This window comes from Dendrobates tinctorius, unplaced genomic scaffold, assembly GCF_039654945.1.
Source record: "Dendrobates tinctorius isolate UK_male_01 unplaced genomic scaffold, ASM3965494v1 ptg000102l, whole genome shotgun sequence".
NCBI lineage: Eukaryota > Metazoa > Chordata > Amphibia > Anura > Dendrobatidae > Dendrobates > Dendrobates tinctorius.
Window position 1 is genome coordinate 2,798,056 of NW_027361770.1, and position 13,971 is coordinate 2,812,026.

General features: G+C 43.6%; 1 protein-coding gene across 1 annotated transcript in view; it reads right to left on the minus strand.

Moving 5' to 3' along the window:
• LOC141099802 (sodium-dependent neutral amino acid transporter B(0)AT3-like) overlaps positions 1-13,971 on the minus strand; it is a 1,161,745-nt gene that overhangs the window by 534,418 nt on the left and 613,356 nt on the right. The window contains exon 7 of the mRNA XM_073587870.1: positions 5,220-5,332. Within this exon, the coding sequence (XP_073443971.1) occupies positions 5,220-5,332 (113 nt within the window). The remainder of the gene's footprint in view (positions 1-5,219; positions 5,333-13,971) is intronic.

Here is a 13,971-nt window from a genome sequence, read left to right on the forward strand (position 1 = left end):
CCCGGGTACCGTGGACGGGATAGTACGTCTCATGTCAGGAAGGGGTTAAAGGCTTCCCCTGACTGGTGTCCACTGGTTGGGACCCGGTTCTTTTGTCTGCCCTTATTCACACACTGACGTCAACTTGACACATAAGGTTTTTAATATTAGACAGTGTAGGACCGCCCTGATCACAGAATCACCTTGCCAATGGTGGGATGGCTTTTATGCGATATTTGATCAAATACAGTATTACTAAGAACTTTGAATTACTTAAATGCACTTTTGCATTTTATTTATTTAATTACAACAGGGTTTTTCTAATTTTGTCTTTTGTAGGTTTTGTATGCTTTATGGCCAATATGAACATGCGCTTATATGCTGCATGTATACCAACTCCAACCAAGCTCAATTTTTGTGTTTTTTTTTCTTTGTATTTTTGCATTCTGTGCAAGCTGGGGCGTGGCCTCCGTCTCCTGAGCAGCAATTGTATTTAAAGGCTTCCCCTAACTGGTGTCCACTGGTTGGGACTCTGTCCTTTTGCCTGCCCTTATTCACACACTGATGTCAACTTTGACACATGATAATGTTTTTAATATTAGACAGTGTAGGATCGCCCCGATCACAGAGTCACCTTGTCGATGGTGGGACGGCTTTTGTGCTATATTTGTTCAAATACAGTATAACTAAGAACTCTGAATAACTTAAATGCACTTTTGCTTTTTATTTATTTAATTACAGCAGGGTTATTCTCATTTTGTCTTTTGTAGGTTTTGTCTGCTAATCTTAAAGCTTTACAGAGCTGCTTGGGTTTTGCTTGGGTGGTGACTTTACCTCTTAGTCCTCTGAAGCTATTGATGCTTTTGCTGCTCTCAAGTTAGTCTTTTCAAAAGATCCAGTCCTCAGTCAACCTGATGTTGATTTGTCTTTTGTGGTTGAGGTTGATGCCCTTTCTTTCACAGAAGAAGGATGGTTACTTTGATCCTTGAGTCCAGCTATGAAATAGGTGATCGGGAACTCTTAGGCTGGTTTCACATTTGCGTTTTTTAGCGCTGGAAAAAAACGCACACCTGCGCATGCGTTTTTTCCCCTATATTTAACATGGGTGCGCATACCTGCGCACTGGTCAGCGCATGTATGCGATTTTCATGCGCTGCGTTTTTTTGGGGTGTGCGTTGGGATTTTCCAGACGCAGCATGTTGCATTTTTTGGCCCTGCAAAAAAGCGCATGCGCACATATGCGCACGTTTTGCGCTAAAAATGGCCATTATAGCCTATGGATGCGCATATGTGTGCACTGGCATGCTCATGTATGCGTTTTTTTGCATATGCGTTTTTTTTTTTAAACCATGGAATTTAGGGGTTTGGGTTAGAGTTAGGGTTAGTTAAGGGGGTTTAGGGTTAGGGTTATGGTCAGGGTCAGGGTTAGGGTTAGGGTTAGGGTCAGGGTTAGGGTTAAGTATGGTTTTGTTAAGGATTAGGGTCATGGTTAGGGTCAGGATTAGGGTTAAGTATGGTTTTGTTAAGGGTTAGGGTCAGGGTTAGGGTTAGGGTTAGGGTTAGGGTCAGGGTTAGGGTTAGGGTTAGGGTTAGGGTCAGGGTTAGGGTCAGGATTAGGGTTAAGTATGGTTTTGTTAAGGATTAGGGTCAGGGTTAGGGTCAGGAATAGGGTTAAGTATGGTTTTGTTAAGGGTTAGGGTCAGGGTTAGGGTTAGGGTTAGGGTTAGGGTCAGGGTTAGGGTTAGGGTTAGGGTCAGGGTTAGGGTCAGGATTAGGGTTAAGTATGGTTTTGTTAAGGATTAGGGTCAGGGTTAGGGTCAGGATTAGGGTTAAGTATGGTTTTGTTAAGGATTAGGGTCAGGGTTAAGGTCAGGAATAGGGTTAAGTATGGTTTTGTTAAGGGTTAGGGTCAGGGTTAGGGTTAGGGTTAGGGTTAGGGTCAGGGTTAGGGTTAGGGTTAGGGTTAGGGTCAGGGTTAGGGTCAGGATTAGGGTTAAGTATGGTTTTGTTAAGGATTAGGGTCAGGGTTAGGGTCAGGATTAGGGTTAAGTATGGTTTTGTTAAGGGTTAGGGTCAGGGTTAGGGTTAGGGTTAGGGTCAGGGTTAGGGTCAGGATTAGGGTTAAGTATGGTTTGGTTAAGGGTTAGGGTCAGGGTTAGGGTCAGGATTAGGGTTAAGTATGGTTTGGTTAAGGGTTAGGGTCAGGGTTAGGGTTAGGGTTAGGGTTAGGGTCAGGGTTAGGGTTAAGTATGGTTTTGTTAAGGGTTAGGGTCAGGGTTAGGGTTAGGGTTAGGGTCAGGGTTAGGGTTAGGGTTAGGGTTAGGGTTAGGGTCAGGGTTAGGGTTAGGGTTAGGGTCAGGGTTAGGGTTAGGGTTAGTTAGGGTTTAGGGTTTGGGTTAGGGTTAAGTATGATTTGGTTAAGGGTTAGGGTCAGGGTTAGGGTTAGGGTTAGGGTCAGGGTTAGGGTTAGGGTTAGGGTCAGGGTTAGGGTTAGTAAAGTCATGGTTTGGGTAGTGTGAGGGGCCACCTAAAAATGTTGGAAAAAAACGCAAACGCGGTAAAAACGCGCTAAAAACGCATACAAACGCATAAAAACGCTGCGTTTTTTTCATGCATGCTCATAAAAATGCTTGAAAAAAACGCAGCAGTTGTATGCTTATGTATGCGTTTTTTCAATGCGTTTTTTTGCGGGAAAAACACGCTGCAAAAAAAAGCAAGTGTGAAACTAGCCTTAGCGGTTAAGAGAACTTTCGAGGAATAGAGACATCCGTTGAAGGGGGCCAGGCATAGAGTAATGGTCTTTACTGATCAGAAAAAATGTACTGTATGTTGACACTGCTAAGTGACTGTATACTAGACCGGCTATGTGGGCTCTTTTTCATTTAGAAAATGCCGCCATCAAGTGTGGGCACTATTATGTTATCTTTGAGAGCCAACCTCAGTAGTCAGGCATTGACAGATGAGGGACAGAGAAGGGTTTTTCCTAGTCTGAACAGATACTTGTCAGGTTCAGGTATTTGTCTTCCTGGTTTGCACTTTACTCATGTTATTGTATTTTGGCAGTCATAACGCCCTGATGCAAGCACTCAGCGCAGAGTGAAGGATAGATTTGAGCCTATCCTTATTGCGATCTTTGGAAGGCAGAATGAACAATCAACAGCATGTCAAGAATTGGTTTTATTTATTTTTCCTCATGCCGTATAAGTGATTAGACTACTTTATTTTTCTGGTCAGTGTGATTACAGTGATATCAGATCTCTTTTTATATTTGGCTACAATTACACATTAAAAGACTTTTTTTTTGTAAAAACAAACAGGTTTTTACATTGCCATATTTTGAGACCTATATTTTTTCTATATTTCTGCCTATATAGTCTTGTGAGAGATTGCTTTTTTGTGGGACGAGTTGCCGTTTCTATTAGTACCATTTTTGTGCACAAAATGTTTTATCACTTTCTATTCAGATTTGTGGGAGGCAGAATTAACAAAAGACAGTAATTCAGGAACTGTTTTTTTCTGTTGTTCACCATATGGTAAAAGTGATTGCACAGCCTTATTCTCAGGTCGGTATGATTACAGCGATACCAAATTGATATAATATTTTTGGTTTGATGCTTTTACACAAAAACTATTTTATAGAAAAAATATTTATTTTTGCATTGCTATATTTTGAATGTTGTAGCTATTTCGTTTCTCTCCTGATAGAGCTGTATGGTGGCTTTTTTGTGGGACAAGATGATGTTTTCAATTTGACTTATTGATTGCGTTTCTATTCTACTTTTTTGCGGTATGATGAAAAAAGCGTATTTGTTGCCATGTTTTCATTTTTTTATGGTGTTTACTGATCAGGTTAACTATTGTGAAACTACACTTTTTGCTTTATTTTTGTTTTTATATACATATATATTTATTAGCATTACTTTTTTCACTTTTTTCATTTTGTGATTTTAAAAAATATATCTTATATTTTTTTAACTTTTATTTACTTAGTTTCTATATGGGCCTTTAACTTTTATTTCTCTGAACGCTGTCATAATTCATTGCAATGCCACATCATTGCAATACACTATACCTGTCAGTGTTACAGTGGCAGAAGCATCTTGGACCATGCTCCTGGCATGCACTATTTTCCTGCATGTTCCTGTGTAAGGAGATGGACATAGTACCCACGTTCCCCCTTGAAGAAAGGAGTGTTATTATAATCTGTTCTGTAATGTATAATGTCAATTGTGTCTTGTGTTAATGATGTTGATATTGTGAATTGCTGGCAATAGGGATAGCAAGAGTTAATAGAACTAGAACAGAGTGGGAGGGGCTAAGCTGAAGGGACAAGACACAGTACCTGTTAGGAAGGAAGTCAAGGCCTAGAGTGTATAGTGAAAGAACCTAAGGTCCATTGTGAACATTACCACATTCTTGGGTGTCCTTAAAGTTGGAGGAGACCGGGAGAAAGAGATAGTGTGATTCGGAGCAATAAAGATGAAAAGTGACTAAGAGACAGAGTGATTTACTGGAGATGGGTCCTGTGAGAAGACTTTTAGCAGTAGGGCCCAGAGTTGATAACTCCTAAAGGTAACAGGCCTAGATAGGATGGAGTACATGAGATGAATGGAGTACCCGGGTGGGAGTTCCAGAGTGTCAAAAGAAGAGAAGATAAGTACCAACCATACTGGCATCATAGTGCTCCACAGGTTGACTAAAGGACTCTTGCTCAGCTGAACTGTAGTGTCGACCTGGGTTGTGGTCCAGTAGTGAAGACAGAGAACAAGTAAAAAGAGAAGATAGAAAGGGATTAAATTTGTGTGAGGAAAATTTTACACATCATGAAGGAAAATTTGAGAAGATATGTACCCACTATCTACTGTATATAATTCCCTCAAGTTGATGTTCAGTAAAAAGTTCATTTTAAACTGGTGGTCTTCCTCTGTGAACAGTAAAACATCTGGTCTTGTCAAACCATTGTCATTCTCTACATGATGTGGCCTGCACAGGCATAGTGCCCTCACATGACAAGTCCACACAACCAGCCAGGACCCCCACCTTCATGTAACGTGCTGGAGCGTAGGAGACGAGTACCACGCCCATGGCTACCACCCCACGACCCGTTATACATGCATGATCACCATGATCAGGAACCCCTACCTGACCATGATGAATAGGTATGTCATGTCATGAAGGGGTTAAAAAAACAAAGCGTTAGGTTTTAAAATATTATAAAAATGAGACAAAAATATTCTTACTGCTCAGGGTTATAACTTGAAAATGCAATTAACCCTCCAAAGCCCAAGGAAAGGGAAAAAAATATTTGAGTTGCAGCGTCCAACCATACTCGTGGTTTCATCAATATTGCCATCTAGAGAAAAAAAGAAAAATGAATTTTGTCACATGACATAGCAGTGTAGTTCATGTCACTATGTGCACTATACAGTATATACTATATGTACATTTATGTTTCTATGAAAACGTATATTTTCTCCCACTTTCTTTTTAACGTGCAGTCACCTAGTGTTTTAACATGCACATTAAGAGGGCCGGCCCTCTGTAAGATGATGAGATAATCATGTAATAATATAAATTGTAATACTGTTTAATAAAGTGAAAACCGCCGGTCTGTCGTGATGTCAGCAGAAGCAGCTGTGACCGCTCTGCGTCTGCAAAGAACAGTGCTGGTCCCAACAGTCAGGTAGGTAGCAACTACATGCCTGTTAATGCTTAGCCACATGTTTTGATTTTCACAATATCCCGAATGTCCCCTTTAAGGCTTAAAGCCAAAACGAGTAAGCCAGTAGTCCTTATGTGGATGCGTCTTTATTTCAGATAAAGTTTTTGTTTTAAAAATTCCTAATTAATTTGAAGTTTTAAAATGTTTTACATCACTGGACTTTCTACCTCTTTAAAGTACTTGAAGCCTGGACTCAGGCATATCCGTGCGAACGTACCTAATTAGGATTTCAAGTGAGTCGTGATTTGATTAGCTCTCTTTCTCACTTTTCCCTACCATATTTTCATACTGTAAGAAATGCTAACAGTAAAAATGTTAATTGGGTTATGTCCAGCATTATTGGATTATTTACATACAGTAGCTTGGCTAATGTTTTACCCTTATTATGAACTAGCTGAAGAGCCCAGCGTTGTCTGGGCATAGTAACCAACTGTGGTTAGTTATAACTAATTATAGTGATTATATTGCACATAAAAACCGTGCATCAAATCCTATCCTGTGTGATACTGACTGCTGAGCCGTGTATCTAATCCTATCCTGTGTGATACTGACTGCTGAGCCGTTTATCTAATCCTATTCTCTGTGATACTGTCTGCTGAGCCGTGTATCTAATCCTAATCTGTGTGATACTGTCTGCTGAGCCATGTATCTATTCCTATCCTGTGTGATACATTTTGCTGAGCCGTGTGTCTAATCCTCTCCTGTGTGATACTGACTGCTGAGCCGTGTATCTAATCCTATCCTGTTGTGATACTGACTGCTGAGCTGTGTATCTATTCCTATCCTGTGTGATACTGCCTGCTGAGCCATGTGTCTAATCCTATCCTGTGTGATACTGACTGCTGAGCTGTGTATCTAATCCTATCCTGTGTGATACTGTCTGCTGAGCCGTGTATCTATTCCTATCCTGTGTGATACTGACTGCTGAGCTGTGTATCTAATCCTATCCTGTGTGATACTGACTGCTGAGCTGTGTATCTAATCCTATCCTGTTGTGATACTGACTGCTGAGCTGTGTATCTATTCCTATCCTGTGTGATACTGCCTGCTGAGCCGTGTGTCTAATCCTATCCTGTGTGATAATGACTGCCAAGCTGCGTATCTAATCCTATCCTGTGTGATACTGACTGCAGAGCCGTGTGTATCTAATTCTATCCTGTGTTATACTGACTGCAGAGCCGTGTATCTATTCCTATCCTGTGTGATACTGTCTGCTGAGCCGTGTGTATCTAATCCTATCCTGTTATACTGACTGCAGAGCCGTGTATCTAATCCTCTCCTGTGTGATACTGTCTGCTGAGCCGTGTATCTTATCCTCTCCTGTGTGATACATTCTGCTGAGCCGTGTGTCTAATCCTCTCCTGTGTGATACTGACTGCTGAGCCATGTGTCTAATCCTATCCTGTGTGATACTGACTGCTGAGCTGTGTATCTAATCCTATCCTGTGTGATACTGTCTGCTGAGCCGTGTATCTATTCCTATCCTGTGTGATACTGACTGCTGAGCTGTGTATCTAATCCTATCTTGTGTGATACTGACTGCTGAGCTGTGTATCTAATCCTATCCTGTTGTGATACTGACTGCTGAGCTGTGTATCTATTCCTATCCTGTGTGATACTGCCTGCTGAGCCGTGTGTCTAATCCTATCCTGTGTGATAATGACTGCCAAGCTGCGTATCTAATCCTATCCTGTGTGATACTGACTGCAGAGCCGTGTGTATCTAATTCTATCCTGTGTTATACTGACTGCAGAGCCGTGTATCTATTCCTATCCTGTGTGATACTGTCTGCTGAGCCGTGTGTATCTAATCCTATCCTGTGTTATACTGACTGCAGAGCCGTGTATCTAATCCTCTCCTGTGTGATACTGTCTGCTGAGCCGTGTATCTTATCCTCTCCTGTGTGATACATTCTGCTGAGCCGTGTGTCTAATCCTCTCCTGTGTGATACTGACTGCTGAGCCGTGTATCTAATCCTATCCTGTCTGTTACTGTCTGCTGAGCCGTGTATCTAATCCTATTCTGTGTGATACTGTCTGCTGAGCCGTGTATCTATTCCTATCCTGTGTGATACTGTCTGCTGAGCCGTGTGTATCTAATCCTATCCTGTGTTATACTGACTGCAGTGCCGTGTATCTAATCCTATCCTGTGTGATACTGTCTGCTGAGCCGTGTGTATGTAATCCTATCCTGTGTTATACTGACTGCAGAACCGTGTATCTATTCCTATCCTGTGTGATACCGTCTGCTGAGCCGTGTGTATCTAATCCTATCCTGTGTTATACTGACTGCAGAGCCGTGTATCTATTCCTATCCTGTGTGATACTGACTGCTCAGCCGTGTATCTAATCCTATCCTGTGTGACACTGACCGCTGAGCTGTGTATATAATCCTATCCTTTGTGATACTGACTGCTGAGCCGTGTATCTAATCCTATCCTGTGTGATACTGCCTGCTGAGCCATGTGTCTAATCCTATCCTGTGTGATACTGACTGCCGAGCTGCGTATCTAATCCTATCCTGTGTGATAGTCTGCTGAGCCGTGTATCTTATCCTCTCCTGTGTGATACATTCTGCTGAGCCGTGTGTCTATTCCTCTCCGGTGTGATACTGACTGCTGAGCCGTGTATCTAATCCTATCCTGTTTGTTACTGTCTGCTGAGCCGTGTATCTAATCCTATTCTGTGTGATACTGACTGCTGAACCGTGTATCTAATCCTCTCCTGTGTGATACCCTCTGCTGAGCTGTGTATCTATTCTTATCCTGTGTGATACCCTCTGCTGAGCCATGTATCTATTCTTATCCTGTGTGATACTGACTGCTGAGCTGTGTATCTAATCCTATCCTGTGTGATACTGCCTGCTTAGCCATGTGTCTAATCCTATCCTGTGTGATACTGACTGCTGAGCTGTGTATCTAATCCTATCCTGTGTGATACTGCCTGCTGAGCCATGTGTCTAATCCTATCCTGTGTGATACTGACTGCTGAGCTGTTTATCTAATCCTATACTGTGTGATACTGACTGCTGAGCTGTTTATCTAATCTTATCTTGTGTAATACTGACTGCTGAGTTGTGTATCTAATCCTATCCTGTGTGATACTGGGCTCCGAAAAACATCAAAAGAAAAAATGACTGAGGGGTTCCAAAGTCAAGCAGTAAACCAGAAAGCACAAAAAAGGAAAAACCCCTAAAATATATCTTTCAATTTAATGATTAAAAGGGAACGTACATATGTGAAATCACACGATACCAGGGGGTCAGAGAAAATACACTTGCATATTCTACATATAAATGACGTGTATATACAGAAAGAGGGGCAAAAAAGCTATAATGCTCTAACAAGCCCTAATAAGGCCCTTCCTATCTGTGGAGGTTGGCACCCTAGTTGTTGACGACATGGCGCCCCCGCTCAACGTCGGAGTCCCTAGTAAAAAACACACGCACACCTAAATACCGAAAAAACAACTAATTGTGTAAAGTGCTATAGTGCTGTAAACTTATCTCGTAGTATAATAACCCTCAAAAAATTAGAGTCTTATCTCGGAATAATACCAAGGTATAAAAAAGCAGCTTGCTGACACTTATCTCGTAGTCAAAAGATCATTCAGTGCTGCTAAAGGGCAGACAGATAGTTAAATAACCCTAAATAAAACATCTACAGTGAAAAATACAGCCATGTGATGCATATCAAGCACTTAAAAGAAAATATCCAGCCTCAGGACAAGCCTGTGGAGTAATTATGCACACTGCACAGTCAATAACAGACAAAAATATATATAGTACTGTACACATGCAAGATCTATTGCAAGCAAACAGGGGTATAAAATAGCCCCGCAATAGAACGTGAGAAGGGGGTAACAATGACCCTGTGTAGCAAGAGGTTAAATCCACATCAGCATGCAGAAAAATATAGTGGAATTTCTTTGTGTATAATTTACAAACCTCTTTGCAAACATAGTTGATTCTCAAACAGAACACCGTCTCATGAGGTTAATGCAATCACCTCAGTCATAATACAGCATGTGGAATCACAGTCTGCCCAATGCAATGTGCAAAAAAAAAAAAATGCTTATCAGCCATTGGTGACAGCAGGACCCGATGCGTTTCCCCCTCTAGGTAACTGAGGGTTCATCAGGGGTCAAGAAAGTGGTGTCTCATTACCCCTGGCTGAGAGACAAATGCAGTGTGCGGCTAGCTCCAGGCGTGTCCGGCGCCATTATTTAAAGATTCAGCGCCGATATAGACCGCCCACTTCCAGTCTGTTATCTAAAATGATGGATGCCAGATGGAACGCAGTCTGCGCTCCAGAGACCAGAGGTGTGTCATAGTAAGGGGCAGAATATACTGAACGATACTGATAAAGAGAGAGGTGCAGCAGGATAGCAGAACGAGCGCCGATCTAGTAAGGGGCATAGGAATTGCGCATTACTTAGTAACAACAAAGCATATACAAATGGCTAAGAAGTGTGGCGCCCCTGAGGCTCAGTCACCACAGAGGTACTGCACCTTCTCCTAAGGTGTAGTGCCCCACCATCCGGGTAAGGTGGGAGCTCCTTTCCACACTCCAACAATCGCACCCCACACAACAGCGTAGTTCTGCACAACCACATTGTGGCTCAGTGCTTAGAGAGTATCAGAGCACCTTTGGTGGTTCCCTGCTTGGAACACTGGATGTGCTGGGAGGTGGGTGGAGTTGAGATATATAAAAGAGTGGGAAAGTGTAGGATTACAGGTTCAGTCTGGCAGAAGGTCAGGCGGGTAAGAAGTCACTCAGACAGGGAAAGAAGGAGAAAGACGTAGAACTGAAACCTAAGCTTCCATAAGAGAGAGAAAGACAAGTACGGAACGAAGGAGTAAGGAGAACAGAGAGGACGTGGGTTGGAAGAAGAACCTTGCCTATAGGTTCTCAGCGCAAGGCCGGGGCCCGGTCCCCGAGGTTGTATGGACACTTATGGTTCTGCAGCAGATACCGGTGGAGTAGTTGGCTGTAAATGCACTACTCCCATCTAAGACTTGTGGCACAACAGCAACTGATTAGAGAGCCGGGGCTCAGGAGAAGGGAGTCCCCGAAGCAGGCTACAGCTGTCTGCCGTACGAGTAGAGTTCTTGGGAACATCTGACAGGAGGAACTCCAGAGTACCACGGTACTGGAGATCTTCACACTTTAAGGCGCAATAGAGGAGTCGTTCAGGAAAGGTACATGTTGGCGGAGTGTTGGAGGGGAGCTTTCCATCTTGCCTGGAGGTTGGCTGAGTCTCTGACCCGGAGGACACGGTCCGGAGGCAGGCACCCTTGTGTACCGCAGACTGTGAGTAAAGCTTTGGAACTGCAAGCCTCGGTGTCCTCCATTCATTCTTGCGCCAACCCGCTCAGCACTGCTACATCTGGGTACCATCCTTTATACTGCCTGCGCCTTTCCACAACCATTACGACTACACTGCCCTGGGACATCAGCCCTACCTGTGGAGGATTATACCATCACTGCTGCACCATACCATCTGTCCCAGAGGATCTGTCTGCAGCGTCGGCTTAACACCTCCCTTGCCAAACACCACAGGTGGCGTCACGAACTATTCCACTTAATCTACATTACATTCCCCCATTACTTGGGCGCCCAGGGCCACGGACCGGGTCACCGCTGCTGTGACACATCCCACTGATACCGGCCCGGTACCGAGTACCCCACAGCCCTGGGAGGGCGACCCAGAAGCACTATAAGAAACGCCCATCTAATGAAGCGCTTAGGAATCACATAATATATATATATTTCATATAGAGTATGCGCATGTAAGGCATTTTAATAAAAAAAATCTAAAAAACCAAATTAGGAGAACAAAAGCTTTCCTGCAAAAAGGCTTAGTAGCCTAATATCCCATAATTAGCAGCACCCTACCAACAGTATGTAAAGAATAAGAAATAAATAAATATACCCCAAATATATAATGAGTATGGAGCAAATAGTTGTATCCTTAGCAATGAAAATAATAATAATTAGAGTTGAGCGACTTTTGCTTTTTTAGGGTCGAGTTTCGTTTCATGAAACCCACCTTTTCCAAAAGTCGGGTCGAGCAAAATCGACCGCCTATAGGGAAAAGTCGGGCGTCCGACCGAAACACGAAACCCAATCTAAGTCAATGGGGAATTAAAGTCGGCAGTGAGAGGACAGGAAACACACCTACAGTGCCCATTTGAATGCCAAAAGCATCAATTCTTCTTACTTAAGCTTGTCAACCTTAATTAACTTCATAATACTAGTTACGCACTGAAAAATGGGGGTTATTTGGCTAAAGTTGTGGGGGGGTAGGGCTGGCTCCAGGCTTTCATGTGCCCTGGGCAAAAGAGCGCCCCTTTAACACATACCACAACTCATGATGCTCCGATACGGCAGAGAAATAGCGGTATAGTACAATGAAAAATACTTCACTTTTTACATCTCATGACGAGGCCCATCTATTTCTCCATACAGAATCATTGGTCCCATATAATGTTTGAAACAGTATATGATGAGCTCCACATAATGCTACAGTATATGTTGGTCCCCATGGATGAAGCTCCACTGTCTTATGGGCCCAAATAATGCTCCAAGCATAATGGGCCCCATTTCTAATGCTCTAGTGTATAATGGGCCCTGTAAATGCTGCTCCAGTGTCTGATGTCCACCTTTGGAATGTTCCAGTGTATGGTGGGCCCCATCTATCATTCTCCAGAGTATAGTGCTCCCCAAAAATTGCTGTCCCAACATTGAAAACAATGAAATAAGTCTCCACGCTAGGGAATCCCTGTACTAGTCTGGACTCCTCGTCGTCCCCATCTTCCATCTCACTGCACAGTATTTCAACCTTGCAAGTGCTGTGATCCTGAGCAAGCAGGGGGGGCCCACTCATTGGCGATGGCACTGGCACAGGGCCCCTGATAGTACGGTGGTGTGTCTGACGGCGGGTGTGCCGAACATGCACTTTCATCTGCAGCTTCCTCTTTGTCACCGTGTAAGATGGAACTGTATATGGGAAGGGTAACCTGAGTTTCATCAGGGTCAGATTCAGGCCGTGTAGCGTGCGAGGGGAATGTAGTGGTCTGGGTCAATGTACCAGCAGATTCATCGAGCAGTGGCTAGGCATCAGTGCACTTGTGTCGCCCCCAGGAGTACGGTCGCCACAGTGGCATTACCTTCCTCCTAGGGAGTGTGATGTCATGCTTGGGAGCAACGAAGGATCTCTCAAGCAGGTTAACTTATTGGGCGACGTTATTCCCACGAGTCACGACCCTCCAAACAGCGTTCATGAAGGCAAAGTGTTTGTTTTACGTGGGCAGTATGGTTGCAAAGCTGAACCTTAAAGGAATGTCCAGAAGGGCACCACCAGGAGTGGAGCCTATGGCGTAATTTGACTCAACATGGGCAACCTCAACCATCCAGCCACAAAAAAGATGCACACATTGTAAGCTTAATTCCGTTAACGAACGAGACTCCGTCATGCCCCGCGGTCCGAGTCCGGCTTACTAGAGGGACACGCGAGGCTCTGGCACGTGAGATTTGCCAATAACTGGTGTGTCATGCCCTTACATGTCCGTGGCTGCATGTGCGCTACACTGAAAAGGCCAGCGTTTGTCGCTTACAGGTGCAGATAACCCGCTGAACAACGTTAGTGATGGGGATCTGGGATTACAATTCTTACAATTGAACGATGATTTCCCAGTAAGTGCAGGTCAACCGCAGTTCCGGAATTAGGCCTAACCGTCATTCCTGAAAAAATGAAAAACTTACGTGTGCAAACCACAGGTGCTGTAGCTTGCTTAACAGCTCGCCAGCCGTTCTCAGGCCCAGTATGGATTACACGCGATTGCACAAAGGTGAGAAAGGGTACCGTATCCCCGGATAACATGTATGGATAGCATAGTGTACACATTCAAAATATATGTCTATAGATCAGGAGGCAGGCTCAGACGGTGTCAGGCCCAGTATGGATTACACGTGATTGCACAAAGGTGAGAAAGGGTACCGTATCCCCGGATAACATGTATGGATAGCATAGTGTACACATTCAAAATATATGTCTATAGATCAGGAGGCAGGCTCAGACGGTGTCAGGGCCAGTATGGATAACACGTGATTGCACAAAGGTGAGAAAGGGTACCGTATCCCCGGATAACATGTATGGATAGCATAGTGTACACATTCACAATATATGTCTATAGATCAGGAGGCAGGCTCAGACGGTGTCAGGCCCAGTATGGATTACACGTGATTGCACAAAGGTGAGAAAGGGTAT